The sequence below is a fragment of the Pteronotus mesoamericanus genome, unplaced genomic scaffold (assembly GCF_021234165.1).
Source record: "Pteronotus mesoamericanus isolate MK-2021 breed Mesoamerican mustached bat unplaced genomic scaffold, CSHL_Meso_final contig_100, whole genome shotgun sequence".
Lineage (NCBI taxonomy): Eukaryota > Metazoa > Chordata > Mammalia > Chiroptera > Mormoopidae > Pteronotus > Pteronotus mesoamericanus.
Window position 1 is genome coordinate 16,373,662 of NW_026554999.1, and position 24,129 is coordinate 16,397,790.

Sequence of the window (24,129 nt, forward strand, 5' to 3'; positions counted from 1 at the left end):
AACTCTGCAGCTGATAAGATACCTCATCCTCATTTTGTTTAGTACTTATTCTGGAGTTCCAATGTGTTCTTTCATTTGAGCCATGTTTCTCTATCTCCTCATTTTTGCAGCCACCCTCTATGTAACTGTATGGATTAGGTAGAGCTGCTATAACTTCCTATCTTGGTAGTGTGGCCTAATATAGTAGATGTCCTTGCAGGATCCAGTGACACAGTCAGTCCTATCACCCAAGCTGGGTACTCGAGGTGTGCTCTTCACGTATGCTGAGCACACTCTCCTTTTGTAACTGAGCCTTGATTGCTGTGGGCAAGTCAATGGGAGAGATTTACCCAGGCCAGTCAGCTGCAAGGACTGGCTGTGACCATTGACCACCAACCTCCACCCTCTGGTGGAGGATGAGCTGTGCAGGGGCAGGGTAGTGGTGCTCCAATGTGGTCTGCAGCTGTCCACTGGATGCACAGGCACTGGGGTTTCCCAGGTGGTGCTGGCAAAGGCTAGACCCAACCTGTGTTCTCCCCAGGCCACCTTGCATAAGCTACGAAGCAATGTGGGATGGCTACTACTCGTTTTGGGCTTGGATTCCCAGGCGAACCCAAACTGTGAACCTAGGCTCTGTCCTGCTACTGATGATCTTGGGATTCTGCTCCTGTCAATCATGGAGATATTGAGGGGATCTCCAGGACAGGGCAAACAGTGTTAGCCAGGAGTCTCAGATATGACACCAGGCTGCCAGCTCTGTGGCTCGGTGGCTGGAGGATTTAGAAAAGAGACAATGGCCTCTGCCCGCCTTTCAGGCGGGAGAAAGCTGTCCCACACCTCTCACCATTAAGCCAGACACTTCAGTTCCTCCCTGTATGTCACTGGTGTTTTTCAAGCTGCTATCCTGGTGCTCAGAGGGAATAAGTCTGAGTAGGTGAGTCTGGGTGTGGATTCTTTAAGAGGAACTGCTTGGGGCTCAAGCAGTTTCTTCCATTGACTCGGTCCCTGCTGGTTTTTGTAGCCAGAAGTCAGAGGGACTTGTTTTCTTGGATTTGGAACACTGGGCTGGGGGGCCTGGTATGGGGCTGGGACTCCTTGCTCCCGAGACAGCCCTCTCAATTATAATCCACCACACATCAATGTGTGACCATCCCATTCCGCGTCTCCACCCCTCCTCCAGGTTTGGATGGATGTGGTTTCTTTAATTCTGTAGTTGTCAGACTTCCATTCAAGTCAATATCTGATGTTTCTGAGTGATGGTTGTTCTATATTTTAGCTGTAATTATTTTAAAAATTGTATTTATTTATTTTTAGAGAGAGGGGAAGAGAGGGAGAAAGAGAGGGAGAGAAACATCAATGTGTGGTTGCCTATCATGTGCCCCTTACTGGGGACCTGGCCTGAAACCCAGGCATGGGCCCTGACTGGGAATCGAACCAGCAACTCTTTGGTTCACAGGCCGGCACTCACTCCAAGGAGCCAACCAACCAGGGCTTCAGTTGTATTTTTGATGTGGTTGTGTAAGGAGGCAAACAGTGTTTGCCAGCACCTTCATCTTGACTGCAAGTCATAAACTTTAGGCTGCCCCACACAAACATGATATATAAAAATACTATCTATGATACCAAGTTCCCAATATTTTATATTCTAGTTTAATGGGTATATTAAACTAGGTATCTAGTGACCTAATTGAATTTCTAAATATTCTACTAAAAAGTCACAGAAACACTCTCCATCATTTTGGTTTCTTCAATTCTAAGTGTGCCACTTCTTAGGATAATTTAACTATAAATAATACTTTATAGAGCACTGAGAACACTCTGGAGGATGTTAATGTGCAGCTATATTTCTGAAGCTTAGAGATAAGTTTGGTATATTAAAGTGTATTAATAAGGGATGGTAAATATTGGCATATGTTGCCACTTACTACCTGCACAGTTATGGCAGCATCACTAATCTATCATGATATGTTTTCATTAAACATGAAAAGAGCAAACACATCTCTAGAATTTGTTCATTTGTTCAATTCAAGAAGAGAACAGACAAACAAAATGCATTAATACCAACAAATTTAACATCAAAATAATTCTGGAGAATAAATCTGGAAAAAAAAATTTTAATGAGTTAGTGAAGTCCATCCAATTTGCCTAGACACACACAAAAACACAGACACATAAAATGCATAGAAGAAAAATTTTGGCTCTTTCTTTGATAACATAAGAAGAAAACCTAGGACTTACACATGAAAAGCCCGAATGCCCTAAGACAAAAGTCAAAAAAATCATACTCACTTGCTTTCTTCATCTAAAAGATGGAGGAGTCCTGTTGGTTTCTTGCTAATAAGATTTATACAACAGGTATTATCAATATAATCAATATTGTGCCAGCTGATACCTTCAGCTCTATATTCTTCCTAGGAAATAACAAATTAACAATTTATTCACCTTGCAGAAAACAACAGGTATATAATAATAAGAACTGAAAAAACTTTTAACAGGCTTAAAAACAGCCTGAGGTTTTGTCTTTTAAATCACTAAAATACACAAAGACTACAATTTCACTTGTACAAAATCTTGTTACAGTATATGTCTGTTTCCTTTAAAAAGTACATGCAACCAAACATTTTTCGTTATAATCCTACTTGAGAGAATCCTGAGTGATACCACTCAGACCAAAATTTAGGGATTAATTTGTTCATTTAGCCACTCTTATCATGACTGTACTAAAGAAAAATATAAAATGAAAAAGCCTAATTTCTCCCATGCAACTCTAAATCATCAAGATGGACTGAATATTTGTTGCATTATCAACAATGAATTTAATGAACAATGTCTGGGAAAAGTGGAAAATCATCACCTCCAGTGATCACCGATATAAATCATACAAAATTCAATTAAACTTAACTTTAAGCCAAATAAAACCCATAGGGTATTATCCAAAAAACAAGGCTTTGAATTCCACAATTAAGAAACTCAAAGCTCAGGCCTTGAGCAACTATTCAAAATCCTCTTATAAAGCCCCCATTATTCCTTACTTCTCTGTACTGAAAAACATTTTTTATTCATCACTGTGATGCTTTTACTTTTCAACGGTTTTCCAGAAAGATGCCCCTGAGAATCAAAGAAGGTAAGTTTCTATATTGCAGGGATATCTAGGTACCTTGAAAATACTATGTTCACATGATGGTTTTAGTATTCACTAGTAACACTTGCACATTGCAAACATGATGGTTTTGTGAAATGGTGATATTGTCATTTCATTGTTCTTTCTGTATTATTATCATTCTGTGAAGAAAAATGATCTTAATATAAATTATAATTATTCTAACTGGGAAAAGCAAATGCTTAATTTTCTCCTTTTAATTGAAATTTTCAAAAGTAAGACTTCCAGTCAAGATGTCAGAATACGTTATAAGCAGTGCTTTCACCTTCTCCCACTCCCACATAAAAATTACAACAAAACTACGAAGTGACCATCATTGAGAACTGTCTTTAGACTAGCTGACCAGACGTTCTCTAACTAAAGATAAAAGGAAGAAGCCACGTCAAGACCCACAGGAGGGGCAGAACACAGACCTGGCTGGTCCTTCACCCACATGTAAAAATCAGGAGAAATCTCTTGTCTGCAGAGGTCCTCCAAGGAGCAAGGGGTCCCAGCTCCACACCAGGCTTCCCAGCCCAAAATTCCACTACCAGGAAAAGAAGTCCCATTAACTTCTGGCTCAAAAAAACCACCAGGCGAGTAGCTGAGTGAGACAAAGGGCTTCTGAAGTTCCAGGCATTCCTGTTAAAGGGCCTGTACACAGATTTACTCCCTGACTCGCTCACTCTGAGCTCCAGCACTAAGGCAGCAACTCAAAAAGTGCCAGGGACATACAGGGAGAAACTGAATTGTCTGGCTTCAAGGCAAGGGCTGAGGGGTAGTCTTCTAGAACCCAAACAGAAGTGCTGGTACACTCACTGTTCCTTTGCTGAGCAGTCCCTCCACCCAACACGTACATTCAGGCCAGTGCCAATACTGAGTAACCATCCATTTGGCTAATGCCGTGACTGATGATCCATGAGATCCCTCCCCATACAAGTTAGGGGCCCACCCAAGCCTCTTCCAGCACTTTCCAATCAAGACAGCCTCTCTAAGCCAGCACTGGTAATTTTCATAGAATCTTTCATAAGTTCACAAACCCCCAGCGTTGGCTGGTGTGGCTAAGTGGACTGAGCACTGGCCAGTGAACTCAAAGGTCACCAGCTCAACTCCAGGTCAGGGCACATAACTGGGGTGCAGTCCAGGTCCCCACCTGGGAGCATGCAAGAGGTGATCAACTGATGTTTCTCTCACACATTGGTGTTTCTCACCCTCTCTTTTTTCCCTCCCTTCCCCTCTCTCTAGAATCAATTCAAGAAAATAAAATTAAGAAAATCTATTTGAATATATAATGAAAAACTCCCCTAAATTGGCAAAGAAAACAGACACACAAATCCAGGAAGCCCAGAGCCCCAAACAAGATGAAGCTAAAAAGGCCCACACCAAGATAGATCATGATTAAAATACCAAAGGTTAAAGACAAAAAGAAAATCTTAAAAGAACAAGAGAAAAGCAGTTAATGACCTACAAGGGAGCTCCCATAAGACTGTTGGCTAATTTATGAACAAGACTTTATAAGCCAGAAAGGACTGGCATGAAACAAAGTGATGAATGGTTTGTGCCAAGGACCTATGACCAAGATTATTCTACTCACCAAGGCTATCCTTTAGAATCGAAGGACAAATAAAGAGCTTCCTACACAAGAAAATGCTAAAAGAGCTCATCATCAACAAACCAGTATTACAAAAAATAAATAAACCATACAATAGTAATAACTAAATACCTATCAATATTACTTTAAGTATTAATAATTAAATAGTCCAATCAAAAGAGATAGGGTGGCCAAAAGGATGAAAATACATGACCCATATATATACTACCTAGGAGAGACCCACTTCAGGTTGTAAGATACATAAAGACTGAAAGTGAAAGGATAGAAAAAGATATTTCATAAAAATGGAAACAAACAAACAAAAGCTGAGGTAGCAATACTTACATCAGACAAAACAGACTTTTAAACAAAGGCTATAACAAGAAACAAAGAAGGACCCAGCAATTCCTTTTCTGGGTTTTTAGCCTAAGAAACCCGAAAAACTAACCCCAAAAGACATATACATGTCTATATTCACTGTAGCATTATTTACAATAGTCAAGATGTGGGAGCAACCTAAATATCCATTGACAGACAAATGAAAAAAAGAAGATGGAATATGATTCAGCTTTAAAGAAGAATAAAATCTTGGACTTCTGCCAAGATGGAGGCATAGGTAGATACACTTTGCTTCCTTGCACAACCAAAAGAAGTATAACAACCAATTTAAATATGACCAGCAATACTGAAAGGAAAAGAAATCAACAGAGACAAGAGGGAAGGGGGGGGCAGGGAAAGGGAAGGGAAGGGGAAAGTCAAGGAACATATAGCAAGGACTCATGGACAAAACCAAAGGGGAAGAGCTGAGGGAGGGAAGGTGGGAGGGGGCAAGGGAAAGAGGTGGGGGGAAGGCAGAGACAAATGTATTTAAAAAGTAAATAAATTAATTAAAAAAAAATAAAAAAAATAAAAATGAAAAAAAAAAGAGGCTTTGCCTCATATACGATTCTCCATAAAAAAATAAATAAATAAATAAATAAAAATAAAAACAAAAAGTAAGCCAGAACAGCCATAAAATTGAACTGTATGGAAGTCCAACAACCAAGGAGTTAAAGAAGAAACATTCATCCAGATGGCGCCACAAAGTAGCGAAGCACATTGCCCCACCCTGGTGAATACCTAAGGCTCCACCCCTTACAATGTAACAGATGTGCTGACAAATTGAGGAGACAAAGAAATACGGCATATCAAAACTCCAGAAAAAGAACTAAGCGACAAGGAGATACCCCACCTATCAGATGCAGAGTTCAAAACAGTGCTAATCAGGATGCTCACAGAAATGACTGAGTATGGAAATAAAATAAAGGAAGAAATGAAGGCTATACAAAGTGAAATAAAGAAAAATATACAAGGAACCAACAGTGAAGGGAAGGAAACCAAGACTCAAATCAACAATTTGGAACAAAAGGGAAATAAACATTCACCCAGAACAGAAAGAAGAAACAAGAATTCAAAAAAGTGAAAAGAGGGTTAGGAACCTCTGGGACAACTTTAAACTTTCCAACATCTGAAACACAGGGCCACCAGGAAGGCGAAGAGGAAGAGCAAGAACTGAAAACTTATTTGAAAAAAATAATGAAAGAAAACTTCCCCAATTTGGTGAAGAAAAGAGACGTACAAGTCCAGGAAGCTCAGAGTCAGAAACAAGTTGGATCCAAAGAGGGCATACAAAGACACATTATAACTAAAATGCCAAAGATTAAAGATAAAGAGAGAATCTTAAAAGCGGCAAAAGGAGACAGTTACCAACAAAGGAGTTCCCATAAGACTATCAGCTGATTTCTCAAAAGAAACTTTGCAGGCAAGAAGGGACTGGCAAGAAGTATTCAAAATGATGAAAAACAAGGACCTCCATCCAATGTTACTCTATCCAGCCAAGCTATTATTTAGAATGTAAGGGCAAATAAAGTATTTCCCAGACAAGGTAAAGCTAAAGGAGTTCATCATCACCAATCCCTTATTATATGAAATGTTAAAGGTATTTATCTAAGAAGAAGATCAAAATTACGCACAGGAAAGTAACAACAAACTCACAACTATCAACAGCTGAACCTAAAAAAAAAGAAAGAAAAGAAAAAAAAGCTAAACAACTAGAACAGGAGCATAATCACAGAAATAGAGATCACATGGATGGTTATCAGCAGGAAGGGGCAAGGAGGACAATGGGGGGAAAGGTACAGGAAATAAGAAGCATAGTTGGTAGGTAAGTAATAGACAGGAGGAGTTTAAGAATAGTACAGGAAATGGAGGAGCCAAAGAACTTATACATATGATCCACAGACATGAACTAAGATGAGGGGGGAATGCTGGAGGGAATGGGGGTACTGGGCAGAGGGTAAGCAAAGGGGAAAAATGGGACAACTGTAATAGTATAATCAATAAAATATACTTTTAAAAAAATAAAATCAAATCTTGCCATTTGTAATGACATAGATGACCTAGAATGTATTATGCTAAGTGAAAATCAGAGAAAGACAACCACCATATGACTTTGCTTATACATGGAATCTTAAAAAAATAAACGAACAAACAAAACAGAAAAAAACTCATAGATACAAAGAACATTTTGATGATTTCCAGATTGGAGGAGGGGTTAGGGGAAAGGATGAACAATGGGAAGGAATTAAGATGTGTGAATTGCCAGTTATAAAAACAGTCATGGGGATGTAAAACACAGCATAGGGAATAAAGTCAGTAATATTGAAATAACTATGTATGGTGATAGATGGCTACTAGATTTATCAGGATGATCACTTTGTAAGTTATATAAACATCTAGAGTCTTGGTGGACGGGCTTAATGAAGAGGAGCATCTGGTAAGGAAGCATCACAAAGAATAGTGAGAATGCTGATCCCAAGAATAACAAAAAGAGGAGGAAGTAACTCACTTATGATGTTGCTAGGTTAGAAACAGAAATGGTACAGAAACACAGAGAAGAACTGGAGCGATTTATTTATTTTTTTTACTTTCAATTTTTACAAATTTTTATTTATTTATTTTTACAGAGGGGAAGAGAAGGAGAAAGAGAGGGTGAGAAAGATCAATCTATGGTTGCATTTCGCACTCCCCCTGCTGAGGACCTGGCCTGCAACCTAGTCATGTGCCCTACACTAGGAATCGAACCAGTGACCTTTTGGTTCACAGGCCGGCACTCGATCTACTGAGCCACACCAGTTAGGGCAGAACTGGAGCAATTTAAACTGGCTTCTAAAAAGAGTATAAGAGATTCTGATATGCTGTTAACATTTCAAACTTAGTTCTTGAGAATCAGCCACCTCAGCTATCAAGAGCACAAAAGAGATGGGACAAAAAAAGCTACACTAGAAAAGGAGCAGAAAGAAAAGATACCTGAAGCTGAAATTTAGAAAGTGAAAAACTTGTTCAAATATTGGCAGCTAGATAGATGGAAATTAAACAGATTCTATCTGATGGTCACTGTATTTATAGAGCCTTAGAAGATCAACTGAAATAACAGGAATGCCTGCTGACTGTAACTGCTTCAAGTAGTCAAAATACTAAATATATGCAAAGCCATGTGGAAGACTTTATGCCATTTTCACAAACCCCAATACAGGAGCTATGTAGATCCCAGAAAAGTTTGCAAAGTACTGTGATGATATTATAAATATAGCTGTATGGAGAGGTCAGCTTGAGCTAAGAGCCCTGTCTCATATTTTACAAGTACCAATAGAGATACTACAGGCAGATTCTCCTGTAGCTGGCAAAGAATATTTAAAAAAAAAAAACCCAGAGCTAGAGCAGAACTACTGAAAATTGCAGCTAATTTACAAACTGTTACACAATTATGTTTTAGTACAGCGTGCCAATATGAGTATTCATACCAAGTGCTGGATTATTCTAAACATTAGGAAAAATCACAACTACATTAAATCAGTTTTATGGCAAAGCTGCTAACAGGATTTTATTTTTAAATGTGTCAGAGAAAACTTTAACCAGTGTCCCCTTAGGGTTATTTTAAAAGCACCTATAAGTCCACCGTGGAGAACGTCATTCATACACCTATTTGCTTATATTTTTGTTAATATAGCATCCTGAACATTCTGTTGAAATAAATCTTAAATGTTAAGCTTTCAGTAACCATATCAATATAATTTTTATTAAAGAAATAAAATGACTCAAGACTCTCTGTGATTGCAACAATGTGGATATGGTGATATCAAATACTATAAATACTTATAAATAAATGTGATTGCTGTAACACTGGTAGTGATGGAATAAATGCTATGAAACTTTTTATAACCCCTCAAAGTGCAAGCTAAAAAGCTTATTTTAATTACTAAGAATTTAAAATTTTTTTCCCCAGATGGGAAATCAGTTGTTAAGCTTTAAGAAACGAGAGAGCCCTGGCCAGTTTGGCTCAGTAGGTTGGAACATCATCCTATGAACCAAAAGGCGGCGGGTTTCATTCCCGGTCAGGGCACATGGCTAAGTTGTGGTTTTGGTCCTAGTCACGGCTCATGCGAGATGCAATCATTCAATGTTTTGGTCTCGCATCAATATTTTTCTCCCTTTCTCTCTTTTTCTCCTTCCCCCTCTCTCTAAAATCAGTAAGCAGGTCCTTGGTTGAGGATTAAAGAAAAGAGAAAGAAATGAGAGAAATTCAAAGATAAGTAGGTGTTTCCTATCAGATTTAAACCTCTGAAGAATTACAGATTAGCATTTTATTTGTGTGTAACTTCAAAAGACCCAAAAAATTGTTTAAATCATTTGTTACAACTTGCTGTTTCTTAAACTTCAGAATGGACTTAATACCATCATTTCTTGATTATTTTCATAACTACAAGTTTTTATATTCTTTGCTGTGTTTTCTCTTTCACTGCTCAGCTGCTTTGCTCTTCTTGCAGCTTTTCCTACTAAGAAATAGTTTGTGACCTCTCTTATTCTTTAACTTGCACAAGTTGAAGGAGTAGCAATGTAAAGGGGTCCAAGGCCAAATTTATTTCAAATTCTTCCTCTTTTCCAATTTGTCTTACAAGATCCTTCTATTTTTGCTTCATTCTCCAGGATTAAAAGAAAGCCTCTTTTACCTGTAATTCTGCTAGTTTTTTAAAGTCATCTTTTCTTAACTCAAGTATTTGAGAATTTTTTTTCTACACATATGGATAAAGTTGAAAACCACTGTTTGGGAGCCAAGATTATACGTAAACAACCATACACAATATTTTCTGGTGTGAATGATTCATCTACCTCAGATTTCAGGCTATGCATAACAGTATTCCTTCTGTGAAGACAGTCCTCATATATACAAAGTGTCTGATAATTTGATATGTAAGAAAGTGTTATGAAAATGAGACCTTTTCGGTTGGACCTACTTTTCCCCTATGAGAAATAACTAGTAACATTTAGCATAAAGTTTATAATATTTGAATTTTGCTTTCTGAATATAACTAATTTTTGCAGTTACAGTTTATATTAAAAATGAGGTGTCAATCTCATAGGCCTAGCAGGTAATGATGTGGGAAGCTGGTCCAATAGAACAAGTAAGTACTATATGAAGGTATTCTATTCCAGGAGATTAAAAACCATTCTGCCTGTCAAAATATATTCTGAAAGCTGCCTGTTTTATAATCCATGACCTGAGTTTCCTTGGGGGTCTGAATTTCAAAAAAACAATGAAACTATAAAACACTAATTGTCTTGGCTTTATTTTGAAGTATTCTGTTACTTTAAAATGAAAAGATAAGCATTAAGAAGCAATAAAGACTTCCAGTCAAGCTGGAGGTATAGGTAGACACACTTTGTCCCTTGCCCAACCATAAGAACAAATACAACTAACCTCAAAACAAGTATCACCTGAAGGGCCAGAAAATTGGACTCTATGGAAATCTGACAACCAAGAAGCTATATTAATCCAGATGGGTAGAAGGGGCGGAGCCAGGGTGCCTGGACAGAGAGGATGCAGTGTGGCGATGGGAGGCCAGTAGAATGGGCAGTCCCACATTCACATGTGGTGGAAAAAATTGAGAGGGATATCTGGAGAGCAAGTGATCCCAGATCCAGGTCAGACCGTGCAGGCCAGGGTTCCAGCTTCGGGAAACAAAGCCCCATAACTTCTGGCTGTAAAAACCAGTGGAGTTGGAACAGCAGAAGAAACTGCTGACCTCTCAGGAGAGTTCATTTAAAGGGCCCACACTGTCCCAGAATGTACGCAAACCCACCCATTCTGGGAACCGCAACCCGTGCAAAGCTAGAAGGGTGCCACTCACATATGGGAAGTGGGTAAAGTGATTGGAAACGGGGCAAGTGCAGAGCAAGCCTCCAGCTGCCTGACAGCAGCATTATCCCCTCTCTGACCCCTCACCCACATACAGAGCCACAAAGCAGTGAAGTGGGTGGCCCCACCCTGATGAATACCTAAGGCTCTGTCCCATACAACTTAACAGGTGTGTCAAGACAAGGAGTCCAAACAGCTCTACCTAATACACAAAAACAGAGGGAGGATGCCAAGTTGAGGGGACAGAGAAATATGGCTCAAATGAAAGAACAGAGCAAAACCCCAGAAAAAGAACTAAACGAAACAGAGATAGCCAACCTCTCAGATGCAGACTTAAAAACACTGGTGATATGGATGCTGAGAGAAATGATTGAGTGTGGACGGTAAAAGCCTAAGGGAAGAAATGAAGACTACACTAAGTGAAACAAAGAAAAATCCACAGAGAACCAACAGTGAAGGGAAGAAAGTCAGGATTCAAATCAACAATCTGGGATATAAGGAAGAAATAAATATCTAACCAGAACAGAATGAAGAAACAAGAATTCAAAAAAAATTTTTTTAAAAATGAAGACAGAATAAGACGACTCTGGGACATCTCCAAAAGTGTCAATATCAGAATCATAGGGATGCCAGTAGGAGAATGGGAAGAGCAAGAAATCAAAAATGTATTTGAAAAAATAATGACAGAAAACTTCCCTAATTTGGTAAAGGAAATAAACATGCAAGTCCAGAAAGCAGGGAGTCCCAAATAAGTTGGACCCAAAGAGGACCACACCAAGACATATCATAATTAAAATGCCAAAGGTTAAAGAGAAAATCTTTATAGCAGCAAAAGAAAAGCACAGAGTTACCTACAAAGGAGTTCCCATAAGACTATCAGCTGATTTCTCAAAAGGAACTTTGCAGGCAAGAAGGGGCTGGGAAGAAATATTTTAAGTGATTAAAAGCAAGGGACTACAACCAAGGTTATTTTATCCAGCAAAGCTATCATTTAGAATGGAAAAGTAAAGTGTTTCCCAGACAAGGTGAAGCTAAAGGAGTTGATCACCACCAAACCCTTATTATATGAAATGTTAAAGGGACTTATTTAAGAGAAAAAGAGCAAAACTGTGAATATCAAAATGACAACACTCACAACTATCAACAACTGAATCTAAAGAACAGAAACAAACTAAGCAATCAACTAGAACAGGAACAGAATCACAGACATGGAGATCACATGGAGGGTTATCAGCGGGGAGGGAGGAGGAGGAAAATGGGAGAAAAGGTAAGAAGCACAATTGGTTAAGTACAAAATAGACAGAGGGATGTTAAGAATAGTACAGAAACTGGAGAAGCCAAAGAATTTATATGCCCAACCCATAGACAGGAACTAAGAAGGGAGGACTGTTGGAGGGAAGGGGAGTACCAGTCCGAGAGGGGCAAAGGGGGTAAATGAGGACAACTGTAATGGAGTAATCACTAAAATATACTTTTAAAAAAGTAGTAAAAATGGTATCATGAAAACTAGTTATTATAAATTCCATCTATATTTAAAATATTGGAAAAGACCTTAATGGTAGCTTTATTTTCTAACAAGTGGCATTTTCTTGATTATAGGTTTTTTTAATTTTTAGTTTCTAAATAATCGATACTGTTATGAACAATATTTGTGTAGTTAGCTTCTGTTCGTTCATAAAACTTCATATAAAAATCACTTCAGCTGTAACCTAAAATTAAAGTCTTTAAACAATGGCTGATGTTAATTTAAAAGCAGATATACTAATTTAATTTGCTGTATGATGACAGCCTAACAAAAGCTTCACAACCTTTCTTTTGTCCTAACTCAAAAAGTATGCTGGGCCCTGGCCAGTGTGTCTCAGTTGGTTGTAGCATTATCCCATAAACTGAAAGGTCCCATGTTCGATTCCCAGTCAGGCACATGCCTAGGTTGCAGGTTCAGTCCCCAGTAGGGGATGTATGGGAGATACCTGTTTCTCTTACATCGATGTTTCCTTCCCTCTCTCTCTCCCCCCCTCCCCTCTCTCTCTCCCCCAACCCCACTCCCTCACACCTCTCTCTCTCTGGAATCAATAAATGTATCCTGGGACGAGGATAAAGAGCTTCCTAGACAAGAAAAAATTAAAGGAGTTTACCACCACTGAAACAGTATCATATAAAATGTTAAAGAGTCTTCTTTAAGAAGAACATCAAACATATGGAGAATAAAATGGCAATAAATACGTATCTATCAACAATTGAATCTAAAAAACAAAATAGAGAAACAGGTAGAACAGAAACAGAATCACAGATACATAGAATATTTTGATGGTTGCCAGATGGAGAGAGGTCAAGGAAGATGGACGAAAAAGGTGAAGGGATTAAGAAATACAAATTGTTACAGGAATAGTCATGGGAGTGCTCAGTACAGCACAGGGAACAGAGCAGCCAAACATTTATACATGACCCATGGACACTGACAATGAGGTGGGGATTGCCTGGGAAGGGGGGAAAGCTGGTTGGAGGAGGACAAAGGGGACAATATTGGGATAACTATAATACCATAAACAATAAAATAAAATTTAAAAAAATAAATTATGTTGGAGTTCTGGAATACGTGTTAAGTCAAAACTTTTATCCACTTATATAATGTTTATAACTTGTATAAAGCAAAAAAGAGTGTATCAAACTATAGTGAGCAATATAGTTTTGTTCAAATTATCTTTTGCCAGACAAAGAATAAAATATGAATTAAATGTAAAAAATGTATAATCACTGTTATACACCTGAATTATAGTATTGTATGTCAACTGTAATTGAAAAATTAAAAATTTTAAAACTTTTTTCCCCACAGGTATTGCTTATATAATGGTCACCTCCAAGTGATGCTAAGAAAGTTTTTTCCTGTTTCTTCTTTTTCATGGCATGGTTAACAAGTGTACTTAGGTAGTACAAACATGTGGACTTCTATAGACATTACTAGCAGTCCAAAATTCCAACTCATCCCCTCTCCTCAATGATGATGAATCTTGCCCAATGTTAACTATTATTCTAACTTCTGATATCACTGACAAGATTCACCTCTTTAAAAATATTATGTAAATAAAGTCATACAATACATATTTTTTTAATCTGGTTTTTTTTACTCAACATTATGTTTCAGAGACACATCCATGTTAGAGGGTTCATTCATTTTAATTGCTGTAGGGTAAAGGTTGTTGAATACCACATTTGCTCATTTATACATTACCTATGGCTGTTCTCTCAATATAACAGCAGAGTTGAGACCATACACCCTACCAAAAACCTAAGACTTAGTTAGCTGGTCCTTTACAGGAAAAGCATGCCAAAATCTGCTACACAGCATTAGATCTCAAACTTTAATGTGCAATAGAATCATATGGAGGGCTTGCTAAAACACAGACTACTGGGACCCATGCCCAGAATTTCTGAATAGGTATAAGGTGGGGTCCAATATTTGCATTTCTAACAAGTTCTTTGGTGATGCTGATGTTACCACTAGGTGTAAGGAAAGAAAAAAACTTTGAACCAGATTACAAAGGATGATATTAAGGAAGGATGTATTCCTTCCTTATACAATCAAAAACTTTTGAATGTTACAGTTATTCCCAATTTTTGGCCATTAAAAATAATGCCATCTTGAACATTTCTGCACAAAACTTTTGGTGTACATTTACCAGCATTCTGAGAGTGAAAACACCGGCTGATAAACTACAGCTGTATAACCTCAGCAGATACTTCCTAACATCTTTCTAAAATGGTTATACCAATCTATGTGTATGGGACTTCCTCATGCACAGTATCTCCCTAATCCTACTTGTATTATGAGTCTTTTTTATTTTAGTCATTCTGGTGAATGCCTAGGGGTATCTCATTGTGGTTTTAATTTTTATTTCCCTGATTACTAGTAAATAAGAAATCTCCACATTCACTGCCCACTTGGATGTCCTCACATGCTTATGTTCATGATAAAAACTCAGAAAACATCCTTGCCTTGTTCACTGTCTTAGGGGAAAAGTATTCAGTCTGTTCCAATTAACTATGACATTACCTGATGTTTTTTGTGAATGCCCTTTATCAAGGCATTCCCTTCTATTCCTAGTTTGCTAAGGGTTTTCTATTTTTTTAACATGAATGTATACATAAGTTTATAAATGCATTTTATACTTCTATTGAAGTCACCATAAGGGTTTTTTTTTTTTTTTCATTTTGGTAATAGATGAATTAAACTGATTGAAGGTTAGATAGTAACTCACACCAATAAAATCCTCCTTTTGGTTCTGATGTGTTACCCTTTTATATATCTTGCTGAATTTAGTTTGCTAATATTTGTTTAAAATTTTTTAATCTTTGTACGAGTGACATGACTTTAATTTCCACTTCTAATATCCTTGACAGATTTGAATATCAATGTTATCTTGGCTCCCTAAAATGCATTGAGAATTGTCTCTTTTTCTCTATTTCACATAATAATTTATGTCAAACTGGTATTACTCCTTCTTTCATGTTGATTGGATTCACCAGTGAAGCCATCTTGGCTTACAATGTTCTCTTTGGAAAGGTTTTTAATTACATATTCAATTTTTTAATAGTTATAGATTTGAATTTTGTATTGCTTATATGGCAGTTTTGAAGTTTTTTCATATTATTTCATAAGTCTACTTATAAAGATAAAGTTGTTTTAACTAACATGGTCCCAACCTAAAGATTGTGGAGATTGCCATGGGGTTCCTCTTTGCTCTTGAATCTGGAGAAAGCCCTGTTCACCTTCTCAGATTCTCAAGCCTTGACTCTTTCAGAATCAGTAGCCCTCTACCAGAATAGAAAAGTCCACAAATGTTGGGCTCATCTCCCTCAGTTTCCTTCTTACAGATCTAAGAGCTATAAAACTTCACCTATCTGAAGGTACTCCAAATATCTGGAAACTGATGACTCGTTCTTCCTACACTAAATCAATCTGAGCTTCTCACAAGAAATATCTAGTTACCCATTTTGGTCTCTCTATATTGTCCTGTTTACTGTAGCTACACTCTGAGTTGACTCGGGATTCCATTAATAAGCTCCTGTATCCCATTCTGAAACTAAGAGACCAAAACAATCAAACAAGCATACTTAGCATTACACAGTGACGAAGTCCATGTCATGAAATAAAGATCAACAACAGAAACCTGAAACAAACCAACCATTTTTAATTCAAAGGTACAATCAAACAAGCACATGTTATTCAATCTACTTGGGACCTATTAAAACAACAACAACCCTGTATGATATAGCTCAAAACCTATGATCTGTCATTTGCTTACATTAATATGAAAACTACAATATCTATATTGAAATCCAAGATTTAAAATGCTTATCATGACTACGACTCAAAAAGTGTGTGTGTGTGTGTGTGTGTGTGTGTGTGAGAGAGAGAGAGAGAGAGAGAGAGAGAGAGAGAGAGAGAATGAGAGAGAGAGAAGGTGGGGGTTGAAGGAGCGTTGGGGGACAAGAATACATGCATTTAGGTACTCACTTGCTCCAATTTAAAGATGTGTTGATTGAAGTAGTGCTGTAAACGTTCATTGGCAAAATTAATACAGAACTGTTCAAAGCTGTTATTTTCATAATCTTCAAACCCAAAAATATCAAGAACACCAATGGACAAAGTCTGTAAAACAGGAAAAAAATTAGTTAAAAAAATTATGCTCAAATTTAGTTCATGAATAATGTCTACCATATAAGAACAAAATCCTTGAAGTTCTTCTATAGCAGTGGAGAACAGATTTTGGGAGGGCTAATGTTGAACCAAATTATACCACAAATAAAAAGCATTTTAATTCTCGTTACCTTCATCTTTTTCTTTTTAGCCTAATTATTTAAAAAGTCCAAAAATTTAATAAATATGATCCATTGATTATTCTACATAAATGTACAAAGCAGGCTTAGCAGTCTGTTCTCTCAATCTCAGAAATCCCTAAACTCCAAGAGACAAGGGAATGGAAATAACAGGCTATGAGAAAAACAAAAGTTACTTCAGTAAAATTAGGTTACTCCTGCCAATGCCTTATTATACCAAGAGGACCATGAAATTTCTCCTACTTTGACTTCCATATCCCAATGGGATTCTGCTTTAAAAACCAAGCTGACAGGTATTTATAATCGGCCTCATGCAAGATAGAAACAAAAATGATTATCAGAATATATGGTTTCTTGAAGTTAAAATTTTAATTTTTATTAAAAAAAAATTGACCCTGGCCAATGTGGCTCAGTTGGTTGGGTATGATCCCACAAAACAAAGGGTCACAGAATCGATTCCTGGTCAGGGCACATGCCTAGGCTACAGGTTCAGTCCCTGGTCAGGGCACGGGCCTCAGGCAATCAACCTATGTTTCTCTCTCCTATCAGTATCTCCCTCCCTCTTTCTCCCTCCTTTCCCCTCTAAAATAAATAAAATTTTTAAATGTTTTTTAAAGAACTGTACAAGGTTTGTAATGTTAAATAGTTCTAAAAGAATTATAACAAAAAACAATCTCTTCTTCATCCTCAATTTCTACACCCTAGAGTCAACTATACTCAAATCTTTTAGCTGTTTGGTATAGTACAGTATAGTATAGTATAGTATAGTATACAAATGCTTATTCTTTTTTTTAATTTTTGTTTTATTTATTGACTTTAGAGACGAGAGGAAGGGAGAAAGGGCAAGGGAGGGGGGAAGGAGAAAGAAAGGGAAAGAGACAGAGACATGGATTTGCTGTTCCACTTATTTATGCATTCATTGGTTTATTCTTGTATGTGCCCTTAGAGAAGATTGAACTTACAACCTTGACACATAGGGATGAAGCTCTAACCAACTGACCTAATTGGCCCTTGGCCAGGGCCAAATGTTTATTCTTCTCTTTCTTGATATTCTACTTGTAGAAATTATCTTCTAACTTCTTACTATGGATGACAAGGATTTAACTCTAATATGCCAAAACCAACATTCTTCTCATACCTCCACAACATTCTTGAAATACAGTTGTATAACAATTTTGGTTATATGAAAACAATTTTTCTCCACTGGTGCTAAGACAGATACTAGGCAAACTGATGTAATGAGTTATAAATAATAAGACATTTTTTAAAAGTCTCCATTAAAAGTAATTTGTTTCCCATAATTATATAAATCAATAAAATTCAGATCTACTTCCTACTGTCCCTCACCCAAAAAAGAGTATTTTGTTTAATTCTGCTAACTAAATTCTAAGCCCTTATGAAAATAATGGCCTTAAAAATAACTCAATTTGGTAAATTAGATTACAATGAAAATTAATATTGTAACTGTGGGCATACACAAAGCACGAAAAGTTCTAATAAATACAATTTTACATTTAGGATAATTGAATTAAGTAACAAAGATGCCATTTCTTTTATTTTTTCCTTTTCCCCATGTCCCGGCATTTGATGACAGAACTGGCAGACTGGAAGCCACCAACATGGAGAGGGTGGAGCCCTTTCCCTTGGCCTTGGTATGTTACAGGAACCAGGGAAGCACGGAGGATCCCCACCAAAAAGAGAATTAAAGATGACATTTTTAGGCCTTGGCCAGGTAGCTCAGTTGGTTGGAGCGCCATCTCTATACGCCAGAGTTGTGGGTCCCACCCCTGGCCAGGGCACATACAAGAATGAACCAACGAATGCATAAATAAATGGAATAATAAATTGATGTCTCTCTGTCTTTGTTTCTCCCTTGCTCTCTAATCAGTTTTTTAAATGTTAAAATTTTTTTAAATGTCTAAAATTTGTTTTAAAAAGATGACATGTTTAATCAGCCTGAAGAGATAGACTATTCCATGAAAGGTGTCAGAAAATAAAAAGGAAAATAAATTTGAAATAATTAAAATTAAATATCTAAAATCTGCCACATTAAAAATAAATTCCAACTGGAAAAATGTACTGAGTATAAAATATTATATTCTAAAAGTATGAGATTAAATATTTTATAATCTTAGGCTGAAGAGGCCTTCCTACATAAGAAAAATAAATAAACCAAACCCAGGACAATGAATAAAAAGAATGTCAGAATTCACTGCACAGAAGTTTAAAACACATGGGCTTCAAAAACACATGAACAGATCTTTACAATCTAGAGAAACTATATGCAATATATGTCAAACTATAAGCCTCTGCAATATCCACAATGACTCCTAAAGATGAATAATAACAAAAACAAAAACAAAAAAAAAACATAAAAATAGCAAAACCATATAAAGAAATAAAAGAGAAAACATGAGAAGATGCTCAATTTTCACCTATCATTAAAAATAATGGCACCCTGGCTGGTGTAGCTCAGTTGGTTGGAGTGTCGTCCCGTAAACCGAAAGGTAATGGGTTCAATCATGGGTTATGGTTCGGTCCCCAGTTGGGATACGTGCAAGAGGCAACCAACTGATGTTTCTCTTCCTCTCTCTCGTCCTCCCTTCCCCTCTCTCGAAAACCAATAAGCATACCCTCTGGTGAGAATTTATAAAAACAGAAATAAAAATAAAATAAACCACTGGCAACAAAATGGGCTAGTCCTCCTTATCAGAATAGCAGATGAAAATTCTGATAACATCCACTATGAGTAAAGAAAGTAGGCACTTTCATACACTACTAGTAGAAGCATATAGTGTTTTTTGAAAAGCCAATTAAGCAGCAGCTACCAAAATTTTAAAACATATATATCCATAAATTCATCAATACATTTTAAGGATTTTTGTCCTAGAGAAATGAACATAAAGAATATTTGTTACATTATCATTTTCACAATAAAACAAATGGAATATATTTTTAATGGGTAACTTTATGGTACACATCCAAACTATGTATTCCAGTTGTTAAAAATAATGAGGCACACACAGATACAGAAAACAGACTGACAGCTGTCTGAAGGGAGGGAGGTTGAGGGACTGGGTGAAAAAGGTAAAGGGATTGAGCAAAAAACAAACAAACAAACAAACAAACAAACAAGAAAAACACCTCATAGACACAGACAACAGTATGGTGATTACCAGAGGGAAGTGGGTGGGAACGGGTAGAAGAGGGCAAAAGGAGGATAAACGGTGATGGAAGAAGACTTGACTAGGGTAATGAACACAATACAAAATACAGATGATGTATTATAGAACTGTGCACTTTAAACCTATATCATTTTCTTAACAATCTCTGCAATAAATTCAATTTAAATTGAATATAAAACATTATATTCTAAAAGTATAATAATAAGAAAAACTAGTAAGGTAGAGATATACTTCAAGACATACTAGGTAAAAAAACTACAAGTTGTAGAAGCAATATAGATAGTGTAGATGAAAAAAGGTGTTCTGTGGAAAGCAACCTCACAAAGTGATCTGCTCAAAAATTCCTAACTGGACAGGTCAGGGTTGAGTAGTCATGCCCCAGGCTTAGAACTTCTTTAGTGAAAGGCTTTAAAAAGCCAGCCTGTCCTTTGTTCTTGTGCATCTAGGTTAACACGCCTTTGAAATACCAGAAGTAATACCCCTCCAGGAAGGTGATAACCTTCAAGAAAGCACATAATCTTAACAATCCTATTGCTTCCTCCCACCTTCATGTAATTTTCCTTATTTCCCTTTTAATTTCAAATGCATAAAAAAAATCTACAAAACTGTTATTCTCAGCAGCATTTGAGATCTTGCTGCTCTCCAGCATATGTTGTCAGTTTTGCTCAAATGAACCCATAAAAATTCTCAACAGGTTTGGACGTTTCTTACCTTGACAATAGCATAATTGTATTTTTATGTTTAAAAGCAACTCTACATGTGCATCTATAGAAATATAAGTACATAAGAAAAAAGGTCTGAAAAGACACAAATTAACAGTTCCTCTGAAGAGGGGAATAAACAGAAATACGAAGGGAAACAGCAGGATATACAGATAAAAGATGATTCTTATGACTTTTATATAATTCTTTTTAAATTTAATGTATTAACCATTTTATTGAAACAGTTTTCTGGGAAAAATATATAATCTATGTGCGTTTACCTTGGTACTTTGCTCCAAGTCTTTACTATTCAGAAGTGCGTGATTAATCCGAAAAACTATCCAGTCAAATAGGGCACTATATAAAGATTTAGCCATGGAGTTCCTCACTGTCACAGCCTGAAAAAAAAGAAAGAGGAGTACAAGTGAAATCGGCAATAATCTGACTAAGATATTATAACAAAGTGTGTTTTGTTTTCATTCAAAAAAGAAAGCTATCACAAATTAGAAATTAATTTTTCTCTCAATATAAATAGCCTATAATTAAAGTTTTCTATATACACTCATTAACTTAGTCCAACTCAAAGAATCTAAGCTAAAACTATATTGAAAGATAAGGGAAAATGCAGGTCACTCAGTTGGAAACAGTTTTACTGAAAACTAGTATATATATTTCACCTGGTAAAGAAGGTATTATAGGAATTTTACCAACAAATGACCCTTGCCAGCTAAAGCTGGGAAGCCTATTACAGGCAAAGAAATAAATATGTTAGCAAAAAGGTTATCAGCTATCTGTAGAGTCCTAGTCAGACTCTTAAAACATTATCATAATATCACTACAATTACATTCCTGGTTGTCTTCAGCTTGTCATTGATAATAACTGCTAGAATTTCTCCATCCCTACACAGAGTAACAATTCTTTCATTATGGAGTTATGCAACTTATTTTTCCCTCATTTCAAACCTTTCCCAGTTTATAGGAACTCTCTGTACTATCTGCTAAACTTTTCTGTAAATCTGAAATTGTTTTAAAACATAAATTCTACTAGTTAAAGAAAATTCGACATTTAAAAAGGACTACAACCTAAAAGGTGGGCATGTATCTTAGAGAATCTTGTCTTAACACTGAGGATACAATAATTTTTATATTTATCACCTAGGGACTTATTTTGAAGCTTGTATATTCAGGTACATATTTCCATTCAGTTCTGAAGTTTATAGGAAGTAGAGAGTAATGACTAATAACCTATCTTACAATCCTAGTTTCTCTATTTAATCTGTGTGACCAATTACTTAAACTCTAAGGCTACAGCTTATTGCTTGCAAAATGGAGATAACACTATAATCTATACCACATAAGATGATGAATGAATTTCTAAATTTCAGTTAAAAAAAAAAACATGAAAGCTTCAAATTTCTGGACAAAAAATAAAAATACCAGCTAAACAACTATCAAAGAGAAGATAGGTATCAATTTTTTGATCTTTAACATTATCAACTTGAAAATAATTTTAAAATGTTTACAGGTTCTGAGACAAAAAGAAATGTGGCCCTAGAATTCTATACTTAGGCAAGTTACAACAAAGTTATCTTTAAAATATCAATAAAATCATAGGAGAATATATAGAAAGAATTACCATTCTACTTTTCCCAGAAGGGAAAAAGTGAATAAAGATAATCTGTTCATATTCTGCAAAAGTAAAACATTTTAAAGCTAAATAAACAAGCATAAGATACAAAAAACAAAGAATAAGAAAACATATCCATTATCACAATATAAATGGATTGAATATTTTTAGTTAAAAGACAGACCTTCATATTAAGTCAAAAACTAAAACCCACCTATTTATAGTTTATAGTTAAATACTATTTTCTTAAAACATAGTCAGATAGAATCCAGATTTAACAAAGTATACCAATACCTATTTACCCCATAATGTCCAACATTATATACTCTGTCTCTATTCTCTGAAATGCCTATCACACCTTAATCTAAATAAGCCCAAATACTAATTAATATTTTCCCACACAAATAACACCTAATTTAGTGTCTCCTATCTCACTTGAAAATAGTACCAATATAATTATAGTTATATGATCCATTGTATGTTCCAGAAAATTAGGATTCATCCTTGACATTACTACTTCTTCCTTGCTTCCCATTAAGCAAATCACTGCCAGATTCTACTGATTTTAGCATTTACATTTCTTCCATTTTAAATGTATTCATTTCTCTCTATCAATACCTCACCATTCTAGACAAAGAGGCGAACATTTTTTTCCTCACTACTACTGCAGCCTCCACATTCCTTCCTGCCCTATTTTCAAATCCTAAAATGATCCTCAAGATTCCCATCTCCTAGGGAACATGTTCTGTATCTCCTGTACAGAACAGAAGTGTGAGCAGGACTATAACTATGATGGATTTCACTCCCCTAAGTATATTATATGACAAAAAGTGAAGGGATTTTAAAGATTTAACTATGGCCTAAAATCAGCTGATATTTTTAGTTTCACAGGAAGATTATCCTGGGTAGAGCTAACTTAGAGAAAGCTCTTTTAAAAAACTGAGTTTGCCCTAGCCAGGTAGCTCGGTTGGTTAGAGCATCATCCCAATACATCAAGATTGCAGGTTCAATCCCTGGTCAGGGCACATACAAGAACCAACCAATGACTGCATAAATAAGTGGAACCACCAATCGGTGTTTCTCCCCACCCCACCCCCTTCTCTCTCTCTTAAAAAAAAAAAAATCAATAAATAAATTTTTTTTTTTTTTTTAAAACTGATTTCTTTCATCAGAGATTCTCCTGCTGGCCTATAAGGAGCAAACTGCCATGTTGTCAACAGGACCACATGGCAGGAAATGGCAAGTAGACTCTAGCTGCCGAGAATGGCCCCTGACGTTCAACAGAAAGTAGAGGTCTCATTGCTACAACTGCAAGGAACTGAACCTGTGGACAATCTGTAAGCTTGGAAGAGGATGTTAAGTGTCAGATGAGATCACAGCCTTGACAGACAACTTGACTTTAGCCTGATGAAATTCTGAGCCAAACACCTACCTAACTTGTGCCCAGACTTAATAATCCATGGAAACTGTCAGATAATAAGTATGTATTGTATTAAGTGGCTAAGTCTATTACATAGCCATAGAAAACAAATGTACTCTCTTCCAAATGACTCTTCACACATCTCTTTTGTTTAAAACATTTTAAGAGCTTTCCATTGCTCTTCAGATGAAATACTAAAGTCATCATTTTATACCTACTGCCTATCATTTCTGAGCACAAAGGTTTTCAAGTATTTCTAAACAAATAATTACCCAAAACAAATGTAAATAAAAATAAAGCAGAGGCTATAAAAACAAGCTTAGAAAGTTAAAAATGTAAATAAACATGTTTTATAATGAAAAAAGTTGTTAAAAACACAGAAAAGCAGCAACCATTTTTGTAAAAAAACTGTTT

The 24,129-nt window shown here is 36.3% G+C and overlaps 1 protein-coding gene and 2 pseudogenes across 9 annotated transcripts in view; 1 reads left to right on the plus strand and 2 right to left on the minus strand.

Moving 5' to 3' along the window:
• The window catches only part of MYO9A (myosin IXA), a 290,265-nt gene that overhangs the window by 156,623 nt on the left and 109,513 nt on the right, over positions 1–24,129 (minus strand). For all 9 annotated transcript variants that reach the window (XM_054562050.1, XM_054562278.1, XM_054561989.1 and 6 more), the window contains 3 exons: positions 20,950–21,066; positions 16,460–16,594; positions 2,269–2,390 (listed from right to left, as the gene is read on the minus strand). In XM_054562050.1, the coding sequence (XP_054418025.1) occupies positions 2,269–2,390; positions 16,460–16,594; positions 20,950–21,066 (374 nt within the window). The remainder of the gene's footprint in view (positions 1–2,268; positions 2,391–16,459; positions 16,595–20,949; positions 21,067–24,129) is intronic.
• On the plus strand, positions 3,082–8,480 carry LOC129071976 (deubiquitinase OTUD6B-like; annotated as a pseudogene).
• LOC129064383 (uncharacterized) lies at positions 18,353–18,483 on the minus strand (annotated as a pseudogene).